The 23,945-nt window shown below is 47.5% G+C and overlaps 1 protein-coding gene across 7 annotated transcripts in view; it reads right to left on the bottom strand.

The window, feature by feature from the left end:
* Nucleotides 1-23,945, bottom strand: part of CASZ1 (castor zinc finger 1) — a 205,378-nt gene that overhangs the window by 6,160 nt on the left and 175,273 nt on the right. For 4 of the 7 annotated variants that reach the window (XM_048518932.1, XM_048518931.1, XM_048518935.1 and 1 more), the window contains 12 exons: nt 21,119-21,291; nt 19,720-20,585; nt 17,084-17,225; nt 16,296-16,359; nt 14,911-15,074; nt 12,978-13,100; nt 10,675-10,998; nt 9,908-10,106; nt 8,967-9,138; nt 4,210-4,358; nt 3,046-3,280; nt 1,676-1,969 (listed from right to left, as the gene is read on the bottom strand). In XM_048518932.1, the coding sequence (XP_048374889.1) occupies nt 1,676-1,969; nt 3,046-3,280; nt 4,210-4,358; nt 8,967-9,138; nt 9,908-10,106; nt 10,675-10,998; nt 12,978-13,100; nt 14,911-15,074; nt 16,296-16,359; nt 17,084-17,225; nt 19,720-20,585; nt 21,119-21,291 (2,905 nt within the window). The remainder of the gene's footprint in view (nt 1-1,675; nt 1,970-3,045; nt 3,281-4,209; nt 4,359-8,966; nt 9,139-9,907; nt 10,107-10,674; nt 10,999-12,977; nt 13,101-14,910; nt 15,075-16,295; nt 16,360-17,083; nt 17,226-19,719; nt 20,586-21,118; nt 21,292-23,945) is intronic. The other 3 variants (XM_048518934.1, XM_048518937.1, XM_048518938.1) reach the window with 3 other exon arrangements.

Below are 23,945 nucleotides of genomic sequence, written 5' to 3'. Positions count from 1 at the left end.
GAGAAATGGACATTTGAACCCACACTGCTGTACCAATCAAGACTTTCAGTCATTTATCAGATCAGACCCAGTAGGTCTGCTCTGTGTATCCCATTGGCCTTCCTCCAATTCTGCATGTTGTGAATGGCACTGGAGATGAAGAAAGGGCTTTTTGCTAGCTGTATCACCCCCCCCCCACTTTTGGGAGCCTTTCGTGCTACCATAGCTAAATATTTGTACTCTAGTTAGAACAAAGGAGGAGGATAAAACAGGCCACCTCAATGAACTCCAGGCTCCACCAGGGAAGCGGACAGCCTGAGTCCAGAACACAATCTCATTTTCTAAATGTTTGCTCAGAACACCTGCCTTTGTGGAGCTTCCACACACACCCACTCTGTCTGATAATCGGTAATGTTTTATATGTACTCTCAACTCTTTCCCCATTTCCTGGTTAGTGCTTTACAGCCCAATTTGAGAGAAGGACTCTAATACTTTTTTTAAAGACTTGGCATATTAGAATTACAGCTGAATCCAAGCTGGAACCTCAGTGGTTCCCTTCTGCCTCCCAAGCACGGGTTGGCCACTGGTGGACACAGATATGAAAAGGGGCTCATTCAATTTGCAGAAAAAGTCCCAGACAAGGTATTTCTTCATTCTGTGCCCACATATGTACTTTTGAAGCCAGATTAACACACATCCCAAGTACCTCTGATTTATACCCACTCAGAATGTCATCCTGCATTAATCCCATCTCCACCCCAGTCCAAGACCATTATGGGGCACACCAGAAGAAGCACTTTGAAGCAGACAACATATTTATCCAGGTGCAGACAGTGTAAGTCAAGCTGACCGCTTATGTCTCAAACAAACTAGTACTCTTGAAAAGAGTTTGGATCTCAGTCAAATGAACACATGAAGCTGCCTTCGGTAGAAGTAAACCATTGGTCCAGTCTAGGTCGGCACTGTCTACTCCATAGGTGTCAAGTTCGTGGCCCTCCAGATGTTATGGACTACAGTTCCCATCATCCCTTGCCAGCATCATGTTGGCAGGGGATGATGGGAACTGTAGTCCATAACATCTGGAGGGCCACGAATTTGACACCTGTGGTCTACTCTGACTGGCAGCAACTTCCAGGGTCTCGGGTAGAGATTCTCCATATCACCTGGCCCTTTTAACCAGAGATGCCGGGGACATGCAAAGCAGAGGCTCTTCTGCTGGACCACAGCCCCTCCCGAGAAATGTAGCATCTTGATTTTAACAGGCCACATAAAAACTGCTTTATGAAGGGCTGAAGATCCCTTTGAGATTCCCAGGCAGATTTTGTCCTGGCTAGGCTAGTGTTTCCAGCTTACATTTTAAAGAAACTGGTCATTTTGCTAACTTTTCTGCCCTATATCCCCCATTATAGCAAACCATTTTAACTCCGGTGTGCCCTGACATGCTAGGGTGTATTCAGACATTTTGTTCACCACTTACTTATATGTAAATAATCTAATTACATGAATCTACTTTTCTGGAAACTCATTTCCTAGCATAATCTAAACTGACATCTGTCTTCTGTTAAAATCTATCCTCTACTTTTTAAAAGCCATCTAGTATTTTCGGTACATGTTGGAAATTCTGCAGTGGGAAGATGGAGACAGGGTGAATGGGGTGGGGGGAGTCAACTGCGAGAGAAAGCGTAGAACGGTTTACCTGCCGCATCCTGAACTAGAGGGACATCGCTTTTGACTGGAGCTGGAGTGGCCATGATGGGTGAGAACCCTGTCGAGCTGGTGGCAGGCATGACAATGCCCCTGCTGGATCCCAGAGTGGCACTTAGCAGAGAGTATGAGACGCAAGATGGAGAGAAGAGGTAGGGGAGGGAAGGGAGGGGAGACCTGAGCAGGGCTTGTGAGAAAGATGGAGGCAGAGGTGGTGGTGGTGGTGCATTGTGGCTAACGTCATCGCCAGCAGCGGCAGCAGCAGGAAGAGGAGCAGCCAGGCAGCCTGGAGAAATGTGGAAAGAAAAAATAGCAGGAAAAAAAGAACCCAAAACAAAATAAAAAGGGGAACAGAAAAACAAAAACAGAACCAAAATGAGAACCCAAGAGTGTAAGCGATACAATGAAAATGGAGAGCACGTTCACACATACGCAACAGAACCATAACACAGAAGAAGATGGAGGGTGCGTGATGTACAGCAGTGCCAGCGAAGTGAGCGTTACCAGAGAAAATAAGGAAGGAGTGAGGGGGGGGCACAGGGCCTTCTGCATTGAGGGCAGACATGACTCTTGTATGAGGGATGACTGTCATCTTATCCTCATGTTGTTGGTAGCTGCGGTCAAGCTAGGTCATCCTTGGAAGGTACTGCTGAAGAGAGGGCTGTGGGAGGGGCTGTTTATCTGAGCTTACTCGGATCAGGTCTCAGTTCCTATCTTTCCCATCAACTCTCCCTGTCTAGCATAAGGCAGGAGACGTTAACTAGAACGTCAACATTTTGGCTGCGTATGTCCCTCGGGCTTATCAAATTGGTTACAAACAACTGTTGTCAACTGTAACTGGACTAGGAGGGATTCTTATTTTTAAAAACTGCCATCATCCTCCCCGGAACATTATTAGGCCACATTACACGTTAATCAAATACCTCGTGGGACCATGTGGCTACCCTGGCCAGACTACTGGTCTTCTGGTCGTGGCAAGCTGTGCCAAAGAATTCATAAGATCTTATTGATGGCATGAAACAGTCTTCCAAAAAGAAAACATAAGAAGTAATTCAACTCTGAGAAGCAAATGCTGCTGTTCTGAACACCTCTTAGTCTCAGCACTTTGGTATCTGTAGTTCATACCTTACAGACAAGTAAATTCCATTTTGAGTTTTCATATGCAGTGGGGGAAAAGGGCCAGGACCATTTCAGCAGTGCTTCTTAGATAGTACAGACAGCACTTGCTCTGTATAAATGACAGAGGAGATCCAGAATGGCTGGAGAGGAGCTTGGCCCAGTTTTCAGTGGAAAGCATTGTGATTTCAGCCTCTCAGAAGCAAAGAACCTCCAATCACCCGGCTGCCCCACTGGGCCACTTACCTGCCGAAGTGCTTTCGTTGCCCACTGGAGTGCTGGAGCAGCTACGGTCCATGTTGGACGATTCAGAGGAAATGCCGCCGGGGCTGCATCCTGTGTAGTCAATGTACTCGTCCGTTTCTGCATCCATCACGCTTTGGGGTCCCTGAAAGGAAGCAGGAGTCCTTGACGATGCTAGGCTAGGTGCCATGTTACTGACTTGAGGGAGGTTTGCATTCCTTGGAGTGTGTCCAATAACCTGAAGCAAGAAAATCGATATAGGGGATTGGGGCGCAGTGGGAATGACTTCTGCACCATAGCATGGATGCCAGGTCCAAGTGGACATCTGTTTGCACCTGCTTCACTTGGCCTGGGACTGCTCCTAAGGGATGGCTGGGTTTTGTTGGCTAAGGTACCAAGGCTGGCATCATGAAAACCACCTGGCTTTGGACTCTGCGAGTGTTAATCTTGGCAGCGGGAATCCTGCTGTGTCAATACTGATGCCGTCAGAGCCTGGGAGCGTTAATCTTGGCACCAACATCAGGCTGTGTTGAACTTGCTGAATTTAGCAGCAGACAGTTTGAATTTTGGCACTGGCCCTACTCTGTGTGGATAAAGATGCACATGTGTGTGTGTCCATGGGTTCTATTGACTTTGCTGGCCCAGTAGATGCCCAGTATGTCCTGTTATAGTAAGAGAAGACTCTGGGGATCTGCCACCCAAACTCTGGGGATCTGCCACCCAAACTTCTGCCGTTTAGGACTAAATGCACGCACACACATACACACTCTGACACAATGCGGGGGCTGACATGGATTTATTGCTCTAACAGAAATGGTTTTAGAAGTGTGTTTCCATATCGTGTGAGGACTGAGAACCTCTGTGGATTTTATAAGAGTGATCTGCAAATGAAGAGCTTACTGGAATTTTGCATCACGCTTGAGAATCTCTTCCTGGAACATTCACATCGATCTTAAATTCTGAGGTAACATTTTCCATACAGTGCTTCATACGGAAATCTGGGTGGCTCAGCCTGCGCACCCATCCACATCCTTTTAAAGTGCATCAGCTGTTCTGATATGGACCATTATATCATGTACACTCAAAATGACATGTTACGTTACAGACCTGCCCCCCCCCGGGCCCCCCCCACCAGGACATTTATATGGCTGGACCAGGATCAGTTACCTGAGTGGGAACACGGTCAAAGTTCTTCCCCAGCATCCTCCTCATATGTTTCCTAGCATGGGACGTCATCTGATGCTTCAGTAGGAAAGAGAATTGGCAGCCTTCACGAATGCAATGGAAATGGCTGTTCACTTGGTTGTACTTGCAACCTGGAGAGGGAGAATGCAAAGCACTTTAGCATTGTCTAGCGCAGTTGGGGTTGCTGGTAACAAGTGAGCTCCAAGCACTGATTTCTGCAAAGGCTGGGGCAATTCTGGAAAAACTGCTGGTTTTTGCATATCCCCAAACCACCTTTATTAATTGCTTCCTGACGTTAGAGGGAAAGGAAGGATTCTTCTTTGTAAAGGGCAGAATACACAGCTTATTTAAAATTGCTGAAACAATCATTACAGACCAGAGTGTTTCACTGGTTTACTTAAGTTGAGGACAAACCCTGTTGGCTCTCCTCCCCTCATCCAGTGACTGTATTTACAGGTACAAAAGAGCCGTAAATGAGGAATAATACGAGTTTTTAAAACCAGAGAAACTTAAGAAAACTTTGTGAACTCTTCCTGCTTTGGAAACTTTGGAGAACCTGTCTCATACCAAGAAGAATGGGTAAGAATTTTCGGGGATGCCTGTATAACCTCCTAACAGACAGGGAGATCACACAAGCTACAGGGAAGACCCGGCTGGAAGGAAGCTCAGCACTGACCGCATCTTACTACAAGTGGTAAACACAGAAGCCTCAGCCAAAGGAGGTTTGTCAACTTAAGCAAACAAGACCCAGTTGTTGAGTGTGAGAAGATGTCATTTTTTGGATCGGGATGGCCTTGGGCTAATGACTCAGCCTCTGCTTATGAGCTGTAAGACTCAAATACATGTTGGCCTGCCACATGGGAATATGGTGGGATCCACAGAGACACAAAGAGCACTATGTGCTTTTCTATATAGCTGCTGCCGGAGGAGGAGGCTTGGACAGCGATCTGACACTTGCATTTCTTTTTGGGCCATCCACATTGTGGGTGTCAGTTGATTTGTTCCTGGAACAAACCTCTCTCCTCATAGTTGCTGAGGGTCTCCCTCCATTTGTAGCAACATGAAAAGGCAAAAGGGAGGAAGGAATTACCTTTTTAAAAAAAATAAAAAAGGTTGTCCAGTGTGGTTGCTAATAAGAGAGAAACATTAAGCCAGGAAGCTCCCAATTTCACTCCAGTTACAAGCTCACAAGGTGGGCTTAGACAAGTCCCTGTGTTTCTGCCTCAGCCCTTCCTCACTACCTGCAATGCAGCCTCTCTTATCAGACGTCATAAAGATCAGCAAGAGGATGGCTTGAAATACATATGGCAAAACTATTATTGTGGCTTCTCCATCTTTGGTGTTTTGGGGGATGCCACATATTGGAGATTTGGGGGATGCCACAAAGGGCTCAGGGCAATGAACAACAACAGCAAACATCAGTAGCCATAACTTCAAGCAACAAAACATCAATAAACATAGGATCAATAAACACAGCACTATAAACACAGAATTATAAACAACTGTTTTTTACTGTTTCCCCATGCAACGGAAGCATGACGGGAGGATGGACAACACACAAACCATGGATAAATTTGTGCGTTAGAAGGGTAATATTAACAGTCAACACCACTGAACAAAATAATGCCCATAAATTCAGGAGTGTTGTGAGCTAACTTTTCAATATGCCCAAGAATGTACCCCCACCCCCAATAAAAATTCCTGTCCTTGCCAAAAACCAGCTTGTGAATAGAACACTCTGTTGTTTTTTAAGGACAAAATGCAGTTTTATTTCCTCTGCCAAGTTTGTATTTGTTTAGATATTATTCTGCCCCCCCGAAGGAAACCTTCCTCCCCCGCAGCCCCACCTCATCTGCCCTCCCCGTCCCGCTGCCATTCTGTTCATCTTTCAGGAAGAAGAACAAACAGTGCTGGCGGGATTGAAACTTGATCGGCAAAAGGCAGGTGAAGGCTTGCCCGTTGCCGGGGCAGCCGAGTGTCACGTCTTGTAGGCTGCCTTTGTCTGGCCTCATCTATCCCCAAATATCACCAGTTGAGCAAACAACGGCCGCCTCCCAGCCTCTTGACGGTCAGTCGTAAGCCAAGAACCAGGTAGGGGGTGGTCTTACGGTGTTTCCCGTTGCCCAGGTTACCTCAGGCGGCTAGCTGCCACTCCGACATAAATTCTTTATGAAGTAAAAACAGAAGACTTCTGTCACCTCCTCACACCCTTTCAAATATTGGGTGGTTTTGTGTGTGAGCATGTCTTGCTTTTTTGTGCATATTCGCTATTTTTATCCTCCACAAACAGAATAGGTTGCAGGTGGGGGTGGAGGGAAACAATCTAGGAACATAAACGGTATCTACCCTTGTTCTTGGGTCTTCAGGAACCATAACAATATGGAGCGAATATGTTTCAAAGGGGCAAGAGGAATAGATCTGATTAATGGATGAAAGCAGGTGCTATTTTGCCCCCACCTCCCAACATCAGAGGGGATCCAAACTAGCTCGGATGGATGGTAATCTTTCCTTTTATTAACTCTCAGTTTGGCTCAGAAGCCTTTGCTGCCTGAAGAAATGACCTGAATGCTTGCTGTGGACAAAAACTGTTCGTCCAAAGCAAGCATATAATTTTTTTTAAAAGCATCAATCCACCTGTTTGAACTGGGCTGACATCCTGCATGCGGTTGGGCTTTCTGGGGTGCTTCTAGTTCTTGGCCTACCAGAAGCAAGGACAGCAGGCAGCAGCTGGCTTCTCACCACTGGTCCTCCCATTTTCAGCACCTCTCCCTTTCATGTTTTTCCAGCCTCCTTCCTGCTACTGCCCCCTCCTCCTACCTGGCCTTCATTCATGTTATATCTTCATCCAGTTAATTCTGAACATTGGTGCAGAAGCTCTCTTTTATCATGTTCCCTTTTCTCACACTTTTGGCTGCTTATCACACTCCACATCAAGTTCCATCTTCCAGTCCTCATGGTTAAAGGGGGCCAAAATAACCCACCCCAGTCTTCTTGCCAGCTTGATTTTGCAGAAGCACAATGCCACTATCTACTTCTCCTTATTTCATAAGTTGATCGTTGTCATAGGGGCCCAGTCCAGATTAAACTCAGGTTTTTAAACCCTCTCCCCCAGGGCTAAAAGTCCCTTGAAGCCACGCTTCATTCTGACACCTGAGATTAACAGGTTGATTCTTTATTTCGCCAACAGAGAAAAGTGCAGCTCTGAGGGGAGACTGAGTTAAGCCCGAGTGGTGTGGGAGGTGGGGGTGGGAGTGAGTTTGTTTTTTAAACTCTGTTTCCATATGTTGAACCCAACAGAAATCTAAGTCCTTATGTTAATGTTTACTGATAAAAAGTACTTGGTAGGTCCATTCACAAGTGTGTGTTTATTATTTTCTTTATACCTTGCTTTTCTTGGCAATGGGGACACAAAACCACTTGCAACCTTCTCAGTTTTATTCTCCCAACAACCCTGTGAGGTAGGTTAGGCTGAGAGTGTGACTGGCTCAAAACACACTTCCATAGCAGAGTGAAGATTCGAACTCAGTTATCCTAGTCCAACTCTAACCACTACACCATGCTGGTTGGTGCTCATAGGATTAGAAGTTGCCTTCTCTTCTTTCTGTGTGTTCCCAATCAGGCTGGCTTCTAAAATTTTGCAAAAACTGCAGCTGTGATTGTGCAATCTGGGGGCCTGTGCAGATTCCTTTCCATTGCAATTCCTCAGCTAAGTCCATGGGACCTCCTGACAGGCCGGATCTGCTCTGTGCTTTCAGAGAGGGGCTAAGAGACCGAGGCACTGTGTGTGGGTTTGGCCAGAGCAGACTCGTTTTGTTTGCCATTAACTGCTGGAGGCATTTGGGGTGGGGTGGGTTATGATTTCGTAATTGCTTTGGCACTGCAAAGATGTCTGATGAATAGTGCTGCCAACCACACACCTCTGCTCTCTGCCATCTATCAGGTGCTTTGATGTGCTGATGTTCGGCTGGGCTGCTGGCATTAGAAGAGGCAACGTAGTATTGGCCTCCAGCATAGAAGCGGCAATGGGTGCCAGGAGAAAGGTGGGGCAACCTGGAGAATGAGAGGATCCCCTCCCTCCAAGTGGGAAATATCGGCTTCTGCCATTCAAGCATGGCACTGCATATCAAAGGCCTGCCCCTCAAGGGAATCAGGAGGGGGGAAAATGGCTTGAAGATTTCTGGATTGGTTCTCACGCGTAAATATCCAATGATCAGGGTAGCAGAGGTTTGACTTCCCTGATTCTGCTCGACTCCAGATCATGGATATACATTCAGCCCTGCCCTGTCATGGTAATGCAGCAAACTTGTATCCATGATTCTCCATGTCTTCCTCACTTGAGCTCTGGCGACTTGGGGGCAGAACTCACCAGGCAGATGGAACCATTCAAATTGGTTAATGGAGTTTTTCCAAGGCAGATTGTTTGCCTTACAGAAAGTTTCAACAGAGAAGCGAGCTGGATTTTTGGTTGAGATGAGACTATACAGAGAAGCTCCATCAAAGCATTCTGGTGTGTTCTTCACACATTGTGCTCTGGGGAATCTGCCCGAGTACTAGTACTACCCGTATGATTGCTGCTGTATCTCTGTGAATAATGATTTAACCTGTAGATTTTGAGAAAGGAAGGGTCTCTGGTGTTAGCCCCCATCCCCACCCCAGAAGCTGATCCTCCAAAGGCTGGTCCTGCCTTCAGCCTGGCATGCCAAGTTACCCAAGAAGAAGGGATGGGAAGGGAGGCTTACCTAGCCTGCCACACTCCTCACGCTTTGTGAAGTACTTGAAGCCGTTGGCTGCTCTCCGCTCGGCCTTCTCGTGCTTCTTCACATGCCAGGGCAGCTTGGTGGTGATGTTGGTCACAAAAAAGCAGCCGGGACGAAGGCAGTGGTAATGCCCCCGCATTCGGAATTCACAGTGCTGCAAGGGGAAAGCGGTGACCCACAAGACAGGTCAGTGAAGGGCAACCCACTTCCTTCCTTCGAAAGCTTTGACTGTTTCAAACCCAATTACCCATCTATGCCGTCTAGTGACATGCATGCCTCACTCAAGCCTTTAGGGAGCCTATCTGGCAGCTGTGCAGCCCCAGTCCCTGACATCTCTGGTTGATCTCAAGGGGTAATGTTGGGAAAGACCTTGTGTGGTGGGGGTAGGTAAGGATGGGCCCTGCATACCCTGGTCTCGCGCTGCTGGCTCTGCCCTCGCCCTTCTGCCGCACTGGCACAAAAAGGGCAACCCAGTCGCAATCTTGCTGCTCCTCTCCATGGCCCAGTATTCCTCCTTACCCCTTCTCAGCTGAGCTGTGGCTCCGGTTAATTGGGTGAGGGGGAGAAACTCTTAAAAGGCTGAAGTGTGCGTGGGGGAGAAAAGGCATGCTTAGCTCTGCCATTTTGAAAGCAGATCTCATTTCTGCCCTGTCCACAGATTGGTTGCAGGTGGACCAGCCACAAGGAGACTCTGCCTGCAGCCATCCCACCTTTTCCCCTTCAACTGGAGGAAACGAGGTTTTTTCTTTTGCTTTGCCTTAAAGGGTAAATCCCTGAGACCCCCGTGTGACATGCTCAGAAAGACTTCCTACAAATGCAGGGTTATGTTGTGTCCCAGTGGGTTAAAATATCCTCTGGAAGGAGTCTCCCCTTTCACCTGTTCCCCCAACCTACAGCATCTCACTGCTCCATTCTGCTCTTACCTGGTTTGGACAGAGACACTGCAGGGAGTAATAAGCAAACTGGTCTCGCACATTCACCAGGTTGTTGTTGGGGTTGATGTGGTCCAAGCAGTGGGACTCCGCTTTCCCAGAGGTTTTGCACACGTATTTGCAATTCCCAAAGAGACAATGGAAGTGGAATTTGTTGGCATACTTGCAATCTGTTGCCAGACAAGGGTCACTGGGAAAGAAATGTTGACAGAATGAGTCTCTCTTGTCATCCTGCTAATTTCAAAGGCCACAGTTATCCTTTGGGAGACACATGTCCCTTGAGAGCCATGCTCTCAGCCTGTCTCCCACCACAACCTAAATTTGTTTGGGGTTCCTTTAAAATTAGGAAAGAGAGAGAAACTTCATGGATTTGCCAAAGATCTTTGGGTAGCAAATGCCCACTAAAATAGAGCTTTGTTGTTTCCTTAAGAGGTATCACCTGATTATATAACGATCAGTTGATCCATTATTCATTAGTTTTGGTAGGTTGATCAAATCTCTGAATGATACAAGCATTAGCTGTTGACTCAGATACTCTCTCTTCGTGTGAGAGGGCAGAAAGGATGCTTTTCCCAAGATGGGGTTACTTGGCAAGTCATATTAAAAATAATGTAAAATAAAAACTTGCTGCTCAGCAGGTGGGATAAATTGCTATAATAACGGGAGGGAAGAACTACTACATGGGACCAGTTTTGGAGAAGATGGACTCTGCGTTAAAACAGATGGCCTCTTCCAGACAACAAACCAGAGCCACTCACTTCTCCTGGAACTGGAGGAATCCGGGCTTGACCTGAGGCTTGGCATTCTCAAGGGAAGTGGTCGCCAAGGGTGACGTTGCCAGGTTAGGCACTGACGCTGGGATCTGAGACATGGTGGAAGCCAGCTGTTTCCAAGCAAGGAGTGTGGAAGCGGAGGGCACGGAAGCCGCATTTGGAGGGGCCACGTCCAGGGCAGAGGTATTTGCCATTGTGGCGGAAGTGGATGGCGACAAGGGGGCTAAGGAGGTCTTGGTCTCCACAGCAGATGGAAAGGACAACTCAGAGTTGACTTTCACAGCTCCGCCCTCTGTTCGGAAGTGGAAACTGTAGTAAGAGAAAAGAGTAGCATGGCTGTCTTGCATGGCTCACACCTAACCGCAAGCCTCCTCCTGATGATTGCTGCCCCACTAGTACCTCATTAATCAGATGCCAGCTTTATTGTGACGTGCTTTGTTTTTATTTGGACAACAGTCTTGCACCAACATATTCTTTGCACTATTCACCCCTCCTTCCTTACTATCAGGTCTTTTTAAATTAAAGAAATTGCAGGCAGATTTTGTGAAGGAGGCCGGCTCCTCTGCATTTGTGATTGAGGGACTTTATTCTTTGCTTTAGGACACCTTTCATAATCCCAAGAACTGCTTCCCTGAGACATCTATAATTAGTGCTGCTTCCCTGCCCCCATTTAAATAGAGTCACTGGCATGCATAAGGCTTGTCTGTGCACATCTTCATTTTATTTCCTTTCTAAATGTACCAAAACAAACCTAAAATTCTAAGAGGAGGATTTGTGGCTGCCCAGCAAAAGGTCAGGCAAGGACAGCAAGACCCAAACCAAAAATGGGAGACAATAACACCAGCATTTAGAGCCCATAGAGCACACTGACTTGGGATTTTCTTCTAAGGCACTGTATAAATAAATCCATTGCAAGAATTCAAAGCTCTTAGCATGCATCAGATTACAGCTAAATGTTCATCTTTGTGGCTTGTGCAAGCACACATAGAACTGTGTATGCACAGGCTGGACTGTGCATGCGCATGCCCATATGCCCCTGCACAGAAGACCACTCAAAGAACAACTCATTTGGATAAGCGCAACCCTGTTTTATTCCCATATTACAAATTAGGGGGAGGGGAGCTAGGCTGGGAGAAGCAATCTAGGTTGAGGTGAGATCCAAGCTAGGGCCATGTTGCTTTCTCAGCTGGTGAACATCTGAAGCTGTCTTGTACTGTCTCAGACAAATGGTCTGACCCACCAAATAACGGTCCGTTTCCTAATGTGGTGAAGGGTAAAAAATCATTAGCGAGGCCAAGCCAGCATAAATTTTCTTTTTGTGCACAAGGAGATTTCAAGATAGGCCTGGGGAAAGCTGCCCAAGTGATCACAGTAGTCTGACAGGCCTGCTGTGTAATAACGTCCATTGCTTTTAGATGGGCCAGAAGATGTGTCTGCCATTCCCTTGCATACACACGTGGGCTCTTGCATGGGCCTGAGAGCGCCTGTGTGGACTCACTATTGCTGATTTCAGTTTTACCTGTTTTTCATGGTTTGGCTTTATCCTGTTAAAAAAATTAAAGCCAGGGGGAAGGTCAGGCACCAGTGAGAGAGGGCCTGCTTTGTATCACTCGCTGGCCTCTAGCTGGAAGGAGCTCAAGAATCAGGTGTTGGGAAAGACCCCTCTCTGCCTGAGCTCCTGGTGATCCACTGCCAGTCAGAGGAGACAGTTCTCAGCTAGGTGGACCACTCATCCAAGGAGGCATGAACTGTCCCTCATAGATGTTTCCCTTGGGATTTTGTGTGGACAGACAGGGTAGCAGTTTCTTAAATATATAATATAGCAAGAAAGAAAACATGGGATGATCTGTTTGGAGGAACGGATGCCTTTGTCTGCGTAGCTCTGGCTGGAGAAAGTCTCTTTGGGTTTCAGTAACAGTTTCTGCTCCAGATTTTGGGAAGTCCTGGACAGACAGTTTTCAGAGGCTCCCCTTCAGAGGCCCTTACATACCGCTCTTCCCTTTCTCATGAGCTCTCCCACCTCCAGTGATCACAGCCACATGTTCATGCACTTTCCCATTGTGTGCAGCTGCTGTGACCATTAAGCTGAGTTGCCTCTGGGTGAAATGCATGTGGACATGTGGCAGGAGTAGTGAACGGGGGGGGGGGGGTCTGTGACATTGGGCCCTGAGCCACAGCAGCCTGAGGTTATGCTAACACCAGCCCATCCCTGCTTTGTAGCTGCAGCTGAAGAAGAGCACCAGAGAGAAAGGACCCTGCTGGCATCCATGGTCCTGCCATGTACTTACTTGGCATGCTTTATGGCGCCATCCAAGGTGCTGAAGAGGGCTCCGCATTCTTCCACCACACAATGGAAATGCACTTTGTGGAGAAAGTCGCAGTGTGCGTCACAGAAATCCTTTGTACCAAACCTGCCCAAAGGAGAGAATGGGGAGCGTTAGAGGGCGAGGCGGTGATTTGCGAGACAACAGTGACCTCTGATCCTTTTCTGATGCGCAGACCAGGGGGAATGATTCCAGCATCACAGGGCTGTACAGCCGCTAGTGAGTCTGTGGAGCAAAGAAAGTCCTTGGTCTCCTTTGGACCCCAAAGGACGAGGATAGACGCTTGCTTGTGCCAGAAAACAATGGCCTAGATAACTGATCAAACCAGTACGATACAAGAAAGGGAGGAGATCCACGAGAATGGGAGGAAATCAGAACATGATTCCCCAGGAATGTCATCGGGTTAGAGGGTTTTAATTAACTGCTTGACTTTGAAAGGATTAATGAATCAATTGAATTTAAATACATTTACATATTGAAAAACACTGATGAAGGTGTCTTTTTTTTCTTTTTTTGGAGGATCCTGGAGGAGGACAACTGTTTCACTTGTGAGATAACTTATAATCTTGCAAGAGAAAGTTGCTATGCAGAAAGAAAGGCCCTCCTTAATATATTCCGTCTCATCATATTTGGAAAGGTAGAATGTTCCCTGTTACTGCTTTGAATTGATTTTCAAGAAAAGCAAGGTCGAACTGTTTCAAATCAGTATTACGGTAACATACCAAAACGGCTTGAAATAGTTCAAGGCCGGTTCACTATTGGGCATGGTGAAGATTTAAAATGTCTCTCAATATATTGACATTGCTTTCTAAGAGCGCTGCCAGCATCTCATGCTAGAAGAAAAGCCAAGCTAGCTCCAAAGAATAATACATTGTTTGGATACCATTTGAAAAGAAAAGATAGTCAAATGTGGTGTCGTGTGATGGGAGCAGACCCATCTCTAGCCTCCACTGTGGTGGGATTTCAAGGACCTGAAAGTCCTGATTTTTTCCAGAACAATTCTGAAGGTCACAGAGCATTTTATCTTTTTATTTATTTAAAACACTTGTATGCCACCTTTGCGCCCAATTTGGGGTCCTTAAGGCACGGAAACAAGCAATAATATGTATTCATCATCAGTAACGAAAAAGCATAATTCAATATTAACAAGAGCAAAATGCCAGTGGCGGACAGTTCAGTCCTAAACAGAGTTACAGCCTTTCATGTCCATTGAAGTCTGTGGGCTTAGAAGCGTGTTGACTCTGTTTAGGACTCTGTAAGAAACAGCGTGGTTCTGCTGTGTGTGAGTGAGTGTGTGAGAGAGACAGTTCTACAGTATGTTCCTTGAGTTACTTTGAAAAATTGCATTACAAAATGAGTAGAAGAAGAGGTTTAGTATTTCAGTAAATATTTTCCCCAGAGTAGTCTGAATGGGCTTGGATGCAAGGGACACCATATGGACCTATCGAGAGCTGAGAAAAAATGAACAATCTAAACACCGGTATTGAACTGGGAGTGGGTGCCCAGCTTGGATTATTTCCTAATTCAAGAGAAATAGTGAACAGTCAGACCATGAAACCCACAGATTATCGTAGTCTGAAAGGAGCTCGGAATAGCTGAAGAGAGAAATGACAGCACAGAAGGAGCATGCAGGTAATAAAATGATAAACAACTTGGACACACTGTAGCCCACCCACTTAGGGAAGACAGAATGTGCAACAGGCCACCTCAGTGTGAAATATGTGCTTTTTTTATAACCAGAACAGTTTTCTATAACTTGAACATGAGCAGAACAACAGGAGTCAGGAGTGAGATGCTGGCTGGCACCCTGAGGAGCAAACAGCAAGTCGCAGGGACATGGAGCTCTGTTGTGAGACGCATGCTCTCTCCTTCCAAGCAGGTCTGCTCCTGCCCTCACCTGCGCAAGTACATCTTCCAGGGCTCAGAGAGCTTCTCTTGGACAAGGGCCTTGACTGCCTTGCCCAGGTACTGCGAGGCCTCCCCTGCTGCCCCTGGTTGGCTGCCGTCAGCTTCTGCCTTCAAGCCAAGAAGGCTGCCGAGGTTGGGATTAGTCTGAGACATCTGAAGAAGAAAACAAATGTTGCATTTTAGGGAAGGAGAGTGCCAACCCATCGGTGGTGGTGCTGGAGAGCAGAGTTAAACTGGAACACCTATTGCTTGTGGCCTGTTTGTGGGCTCCCTGGCTGGCCAAGTCTGGAAACAGGATTCTGGATGAAATGCACCTTTGGGGTGATCTAGCAGGGCAGCCAAGGAAGTCTGAACAGGGCTCAGGGTCAGATGGATGGATGGATGGATCTTTGGGCTTTCCATGGGTACTCTGAGATGTCAGTCTGGTTGACACAGCAGGTAAATACAACCCACTAAGTTCAATTTTCCTACTTCTGAAAAATCTATCCCCAAATGGCCAAAATCAATGATGGATTTAAATGGACAGCAGAAAAATGCTGCTGTCCATTAAGTGCTAAACAAAAAAAAAGTTAAAACCCAAATGCAGCGGAAAGCAAAAGACCCTGGTGGGACTGACAAGGGATGAGAGAGGTGGAGGAAGGGGGAGAGCATCAGACAAAGTCAATTTGCCTTTTCTGGAGGGGGCCGTGGCCTGGTTGGACTTCATGCGCTGAGCCCCCCAGGGAGGCATCAATGCCTCACAAGCCTGACATACAGCAGCATACTCAAACATGCGCTGACATAACGGATGAAGCCAAAGTTGCATTTATTGTTTAAAAGGACAAAAATCTTTGTTTCCACTGGGCATGTTATTTAAAAACAATCGACACCATCAGAAAGAATCAGAGCAATGAACTTGGCAAAGAAGACTTTGGCTCAAAACTTTTGAGTGTTTTTCCTCCTTCCAGTTTTCATATAAAAGACGCACAATATTCCAGCTCATTTTTTAAAACGTAGGTAAATAAATAGAATTAATATCAGGAAACAAAAGAGTCAGACATCTGAGGGGAAAAAATAGAGTTGTCAGGTTTGGAAATGAAGAACAAACCCTTTTGGAGGCCCTCCTCCTTCTGAAGGGATAGAGAAGAAAAAAACAGGGGATGTCAGAGGCTGCGATATATTTCTTCAGCCAGTTCATTAAATTAATTCATAAGCAGAGGCTCTGAAATTATACCCGATGAAAAATGGTCTCAAAATTTAAATGGTACAAACTCATCTTATTAGAGGCAAAACATTAAAAAACAAATGCATCGCCCCCTCCCTCCCCACCTCCCCACCACGGCTTTAATTTCTCTTGGTGGGGGGAATGAAAGGCCTTTGATGGATGGCTCTTACCTTATTCATAAGCGAGGATAAAAGAGATGAATTTGCCGAGACTGTGTGGCCATTTGATTCATTACTGGAACACACAAACCAACAGGGTTTCGTTAAGATGTGCATAGGGGGATTGCAATTAATTCTCCTTTCAAACTGCCCCCACCCCCACCCCCCCGGCCATTCTACCTGCGACAACAAAAGGACAACATGAAACCGACTTTTGCTCCAAGAGGTCTAGCCAATATAGAGAAGACTCAGTGGAGATCCAGTTGGAAGACTTTTAGTGGACCTGTTTGGTTCACCCAACAGCCAAGACAACTCCTCCTATTTCAGCCCTTGCTCACCCCTCCTGTTAGCCATGCACCAAAGTAATGAATGAAGAATGCTGGGGATCTTCCAACAGTTGAGGAAGCTTACTGGGAGACCTTTCCAGCCTTCTCATTGTCTATCAGCAGGATGCAAGCCAACTTCCAGACAAGGAGACCAGGAGATGAGTTTGGCTGAACCAAGATGCCAGCTTTGTTCACGTAGGAGAGCAAGGCAGGAGGTGGGTCCAGGTGAAGGAGTGTGACACTGAGATCAATTAAAAGCTTAGCAAACAGTGCCTGTTTCCTGGAGGGAGGACCTAGCTTCTGATGCCACAATTATAGCCTCCATTACCATTCCTGAGTGGATCCAGGTGGTTGTAACAATGGGCCTAATGCACGCACATCCCCACACCCACACAATGAGCTTTTCAGGGACTGTGCAGCTGCCATCTGAATGCACCAACACAACGCCTCTTTCTCTCGCTCCCTCTCTCTTACCCATGATCCTTCACGCTCAGGTCCAGGCTGTGCTCCTGCAAGGAATCCTGGGTCACGGTGGATGAAGACGGTGGACTTTCTGTGGTCTCTGGTTTTAGCTGAGCGGGGTTAAATCGGCCAGGGATGGTCAGCTGCCCGTTCCCTGTGTTGGAGAGAGTGGCACAGGTGGAGGTGGATAAATACACAGAGTGGGGGGAAAAAGTAAACCGACATCAAGAATAACAAATAATGGATAGGAAAAGTTTTTGAGAACCAAAAAAAAAAAAAAAAGGCAGTCGGGGATGGAAGGGAAAGGTCTGGGATTGCTGGTCAGCATTTATCACCGGCTTGATGTGATGGGTTCTGACGTCCACCCCAGCGTGGAAATTCTTCAAGTGATAATTATTGCAAAATTATGTCAAAGTTGTCCAGGCTGTGGGCCCTTTAAAGGAGAAGGGCGGAAGGAGCGAGGGGGAGCTCTGGAGCTCTGCACAAACTGTCATAACTAATTTGCGGGGCTGCCTCTTAAGCGTTTATTAAAGACTCTGTTAATGCTGAGGCAATGTGGCAGCTTTAGACTGCTAGTCAAGCCCCCTTTCCATTCCCCAATCTCGACGTTGCCTTGGCGACCGCTCCTGCCTTCTCACTGAGCATGCCCAAAAGGAACATCTGCTGTGTCAGGTCTATCGAAACTGACAACCAATCAGATTGGTTCAAACTGCATGACCTCTTGCCCATCATGTTGTCTGGACAAGAAAGTGCTTTTGGTCCCCCCCCTTCCCATTGGTGTGGGGAGGTGCAGTTTGGGCTTGCCCTGACTTTGATATTGGAAAATTCCCACCCAACCCGCCTTCCCCGCCCCCCACAGATGACCTCAAAGGGGGGGGGTACCTCCCAAAGTTAAAAAAAAACAGAAAATAATGTAACAGAGAGAAAAGGATGAAGAGGAAAAGTTGCTGACAAGAACATGTCCACTGAGCTTTTATCCACTATCCCCAAGTGACTAAAATATTAATTTACCCGGAGGCACTACAGCTGATGCTGAACTGTTTCACCGACAGCAAGTGGCATTTTATTAAAAAATAAAGGAGAAACCATTCCTCCAACGACCTTTCAGAATACCCCCTTAAAACAATCAAGGTAGAATGGAAAGGTCTTTTGAAAACTTCAGCAGGTTTCTCTTTTCCCTGCTTTGGGTCCACTTCCTTCATCCCGCTGAGTTTTTAAGGATGCAGAAGTAGCCAGCTGAGGTGCCCCAGTCAGATCACCATGTGTGAAGGGCATGCAAACCATCTATTGGGCTCTCTCTCTCTTGAACTCTTGGGAGCGCCGTGGGAGAAGGGAGCCGGCAACTTGGCAAGAAAAACAAGGGTCTCAACTGCTAGGATAGACAAGTAAATCTGAGGGAAATTCACTGCTTCCGCTGAATGCATGGATGCTCACAGTGTCAACAGAGCACTGAGAGAGGCCCAGCAGCTTGGCTGCATATGCCGGATTCAGGATAGAAGCTGGCAACGAAAGGAGCCCTCCGCCTTGGCAGGACAGCCTTTCATATTTTGCTGCTAAACCATCATGTCGCTGCAGCGTCGCTTCCCAAAGCTGCCAGGTGACGGAGTGGGGAGAGAGCCGCCTGCTTCTCAGATCGAGAAAGCCAGAGCAACTGAGGCGGCGGTTCCCAGCAGACTCAGTGGGGAGCTAATCTGGGAGAACCCACAACGGGATGGCAGCGGGCGAGAGATGAAGCCGTGGACTGAAATGGATGCTTACAAGGAGCTGGCAAGGAGCCAGGATTCATGCTGGTGTGTGGAAATAATAGAAGGGGTGAGCCAGGGCGTCATTTGATACAGTTCTACTCAGCAGAGGAAACAGGCATAACACCTGGTCTGAGAGGCCGCTAGATATAACCCTCTTGGCCATTCTCAACTTTATCCTTGAGATCTTACTTGCTCAACATTTTATAGCTCATCTTTTGGCCTTTTCACGTCAACCTATTGCTAACTAGTTGCATATTCATCAAATGCCCACAAACGGCAACTTGCAAAAGCCTCCAAAAAGAATGGTAGATTGAGAGCATCGGTGGACTGAAAGGAATTGGGGGCGCGGTTTCACCCTGCCGGTGCATTCAGCCCTGATGGGCTTTGCTGCGTCAAAGTTGAACTAAAAACAGCTGTGTGAATGTGTGTTCAATCCTATGCCAAATAACTGGTGTTGCCCTAGGTCTCTGCTCTTTGTTCTCACAGGTCCTTCATTCCTTACTGAATGTATCATTAACAAGGTGGAACTCTGGAGCTGGGTTTTGGGGTTGGGAAAAAGGATGGAAGAGGATTGGGAAAGACTTCATGTGTTTCCAAACCAAACCTGCTTTCTATCTTGGCAGCTGATCTGGAAGGCAGTCAACAGAACAGGAGGTTCTTTTCCTCCCCACTGCCTCGAACCAACATGTCTCCCTCCCAACTCTGTTCTGCACAGGAGCCTCAAACAATGCGCTGTTCCTGTTCCCAGTATCCAGTAGCTGCCTCCCTGAGGAGCACTACCCAGTCTCCTTCCCCATTCACAAATCTTGCACTCTGCAGGCTGAACGAATTCCCTGCCAATCAGAGCTTCCTCAATGGGAGATAATGCCGTTGTTCAACTTGAAGGAGAGGCAAGGAACTCACCTGCTTCCACGGCCACGGAGGGCTTAAGTGCTGCTGCAGCCAACCTGGCCATCATGGGTGAGATCAAGCCTTTGCTGGCAGAGATCCTCTCCGTTATGGATGCCCCTGGAGTCGGAAGAGAGGTGGCTGCTGCCTCGCTGGAACCTGAGATGGCCTGGGAAGGGGAGTTGGCAGAGGATGCTGAGTTGGTGTTTGACGGACCGGCAGCTATTAAGCTAGCGGAGCTGGTGGGCAGCGGTGTGGAAACGCGGCTAGGGATGATGGGAAAATAGGAGCCTGCCGATCCAGGAAGCGCTGCGTTGGAGAGTGCCAAGGCCAAGGGTATATTGCTAGGAAGGGTTTGGGACAGCAGACTAGATATTTTAGAGGCCGATGGCATGCTATTGGTGGGTTTGCTGGAGGCCTGAGAGGGGGCCAGTTCTGCCGCAGTGGAGGGGGCCCCTGGAACAATCAAAGAGACGGAAGACTGCTGACTGGTGGGGGAGGCACTCAGGCTGGAGTTCTTAGAGCTCATGGCTGAGAAGTCAATGAGGTCGTCGTTGCTGGAATCTTCCTGCTCATTATCCTTGGCCCCCAAGAGGGAGGCAGGGAGGCCGAGCACCCCCGAGCTGCGGATGTGCCGGCGCTCGTGCTTGCGCTTGTGCGAGGTCATCTGGCTGGTGGAGGTGAAAGTGAAACCGCAGCCCGGTCGGATGCAGTGGAAGTGGTTGGTGGCCTTGCTGTAGACGCAGCCCTCGTACTTGCACTCCTCGTACTTGTAGAACTTCTTGAAGCCGTCCTTGGCATAGGCGTCATCTTTGATGTGGTAGCTCTTGTGCTTCTCGATGTCGCACTTGTTCTTGAAGGTGAACGTGCAGCCAGGCCGCCTAGAGGGAGAAATACAGTAATTTAGAGAGAGGGCAACAAGCTACTTGCTTTTCCTGCAAAATGGCAGCGAGCTGGAAACCAGTGTACAAACACCCCCACCCCCACAGTAAAATTCTTGCTGGCAACACTGAGTGTGGGGTCATTCAGTCAAAACAAGCCAATAATAAAGGCATGCCAAAATCCTATGAACTGAAACATTCAGTTGTGCATTTTATTCCGTGTATTTCAGTGGACCTTGGGCTACTGAAATCTCTGAAGCTACAGCAGGATTGCGCAGGGTTTCCTGAAGTCAGGGGTGGAGCCATACTGCATGCTTTCTTGCCCTCTCCTATGGCTACTAGCCCCCCCCCACATATTTTGCGAGTCTCCCAGTCTCTTCTGTCTTTTCTTCCTCCTCCCCAAGTCCCTGCCAAAGCATACTCTTAGAGAACAAGGTAAACGTCACCCACAAAATACAAAGAAAAATATATACGGAGTAATTTGGACTCTTTCCCTGGATGGGGAGGAGAGAGAGAGAGATGCATAGGTCAACCTGCAATGGAAGTGGGTGGTCTTCTGTCCATAGAACTGACAGTCCACAGTGCCACAGTCTTCCGTGGCCCGGAACCGCTGGAATCCGTCATTAATGAGCTGCGTATTCTTCTTGTGAAAGTTTTCGTGGGTCATCACATCAGAGGTGCTGGTATAAACTTTGTTACAGCCCACCTGGCATAAGATTTGGGGGAGGAGGGGAGAGAGAATGGGATAAATAGAAAGAGAGAACATGTTGTGAGTCCATCTAAGAACAATGGCATCACTTTTGAAACTTCACTGCCAGGGTGCGGAGGGTGTATTTATTATTCGACACAGGAGAAAAGCGTCACTGAGAGGAAAACATCTGAAGTGGGAGGGTCAGGAAGAGCCTTACAATTATGGCGTTGGCCGCTCAAAGTGGACCTGTTGGCAAGTCAGGCTGCTAGCAGCCAGGTAAAGGTAGTCCCCCTGTGCAAGCACCAGCTCATTACTGACCCATGGGTGATGATGCCACTTTATGGTATTTACTAGGCAGGCTGTATTTACAGAGTGGTTTGTCACTGGTACCCCCAGTCATCTACATTTTACTGCTAATCAACCTTGAGCCAGCTACCTGAAACCAACTTCCCTTGGGATCAAACTCGGGTCATGAGCTGGGGTTTGAGTGCAGCACGGAAGCTGATCACTCTGTGCCACTGGGCAAACCAACATGGACATCCGAACACAGCCAATGGAGGAACTACCAAGGGCCTTGGAGGCGGGGGCATTCACAGTTTGTGCAGAAAAGTGATTTCTGCAAGGACAACCTTTCTCCCCAATGCCTGAAAGCCCACAGTAGCCAGCTGCTATGGCTTCTTCCCTTGCACAATAAGGAAACTGTCCTTTGTGTCTGGTCACAGGGATGCAATGTCCTTTCTCCCTGCTTCAGGTCTGTTGTTTGCTTTATTTTAAACCCATCTGCGTCCTGTACAACAAAAGCGGAATGCTGAAACTCACTTCTCAGCCCCCACCCCCGAGTAAAGAGGGTGAATTTGCCATATTGAGTAAAATTCCAGTGGAATCCGACAATGCCATCGTGCTGGCCGAGAGCGCTTTGTTCCTTCCTGCCGGCTTCTGTGCCTCGTGTGCCAACGCCTGCACCATCTCAGAAATGAAGCAAACCAAAACACCTCCTGTACCCCCCCCCCCCTTTGCCCGGTTCAACTTGGGCTGATTCAGAGGTAATAACAAAACATCTGACAAACACCCAGAAAAGGGAAAAAAAGGAGAGATGGGGAGAGAGCAGCGGGGAGAGATCTGCAGCTATTTCCAAAAGAAAAGGGCTTCTTTCCACCCTGACACCTTGAAAGAAGACAGACCCGGTGTGGTGTTAAAAGAAAAAATTAAACAAAAACCTTCTAGTGAATCATTTGCAATGGGGCTCTTTGTGTTAAAGTATGAAAAATGTCTATTTGTATAAACAACTAACTGAATTTTGTCCACACCAATTATGGACATAAAAGGTGGGGAAACACCACCACAATTCCTATGGCACAAATACCACTGTTTGAAAGATATTTTTCTTTAATTGGGAATTCATAATGTTCGGACGTTTTTCTTCTTAGCACAGTCACTGGGCTTGGCCCAGTGCTTTTCAACCTTTCTGCTCTCAAGGAATCCTTTCTGTTTCATTTATGAAAGCTGAGTGGAGGCTCCACATCTTGGGGCAGCATACCCAGGAAACAGGGGGGAAACCTGCTTCATGACCAGACTGTGGGTCTCCCAGGAACTTCTGGCTGGCCACTGGGTGAAACATTGTGCTGCATTATATGGGCATTTAGTCCCGTGGTGGCGAACCTTTGGCACTCCAGATGTTATGGACTACAATTCCCATCAGCCCCTGCCAGCATGCCCAATTGGCAGGGGCTGATGGGAATTGTAGTCCATAACATCTGGAGTGCCAAAGGTTCGCCACCACTGATTTAGTCTAATTAGTAGTGCTCTTCTTATGCTGTTCTGGCGGACCTGGCGGGCAGAAGGTCTGTTCTGAGAATGCACACTCAGCTCAAGGAGGATATGAGCTTGACCTTTCAGGTCTGCACAGCAACCTTGGCATCTGACGGGCCATCCCAGAACACACACAACTTCCTGGAGAGGAAGATCAGTAGTGGCAGGTAAATCTAGATGTTCTACTTCAGACTAACCCCGGCATTTTCTCATTGTAAAATCCCTAATCAGTTTCCAAGGAAAACCAGGGTCTGAAAAATCATTAACTTGGTGGAAATGAGTATACACAGGACCAAACTGTGACCTTTCCTACGTGAGCCAAGAGTTAGGGGGTTCTGTTTTCACAATTCAGGGTGCAGAAGTAAGTGGCTACAATTGTACCAGTGCTTTGAAGAGCACCAGCCTGGTCATTTCCAGGCACACCACGCCCAGAGACTTTCTGTCCCATCTAGCAGATCCTTAAAAGACCATCTCAGGGCTCCAGGGGATGGGGGGTTACAAGCTAGCTTGCTCCTGAAATTTCTGAAACCGCAAAGAGACACACCATAATTTTCAGAACCTTCCTTCTCCTATAACTAGCCTAAGAGAATTTATCCCTCTCTCTCTCTCTCTTTTGACACTGGGCCACGATTAATATTTGATTGACTTAGCAGCTGGCTACAAAGGGATAGACCCACTGCTAAAGGGCAGGCATTGCACAGAGAGGCTGCATATCAAGGGGGAAAACAGCAGTTCTGATGGACTTGAGGAAGGAGCATCCTGGAGAGAGACCTCTAGAGTTTGAGCCTGCCGCAACTCTACAAAGGATCTGCCCGGATGAGTCACTGAGGGGGGAGCCCGAAGCAGGAAATATCAGTTTT

Source organism: Sphaerodactylus townsendi, linkage group LG16 (genome assembly GCF_021028975.2).
Source record: "Sphaerodactylus townsendi isolate TG3544 linkage group LG16, MPM_Stown_v2.3, whole genome shotgun sequence".
Lineage (NCBI taxonomy): Eukaryota > Metazoa > Chordata > Lepidosauria > Squamata > Sphaerodactylidae > Sphaerodactylus > Sphaerodactylus townsendi.
Note: the sequence above shows the minus strand (reverse complement) of the source record. Positions and strands in the feature narration are given on the sequence as shown.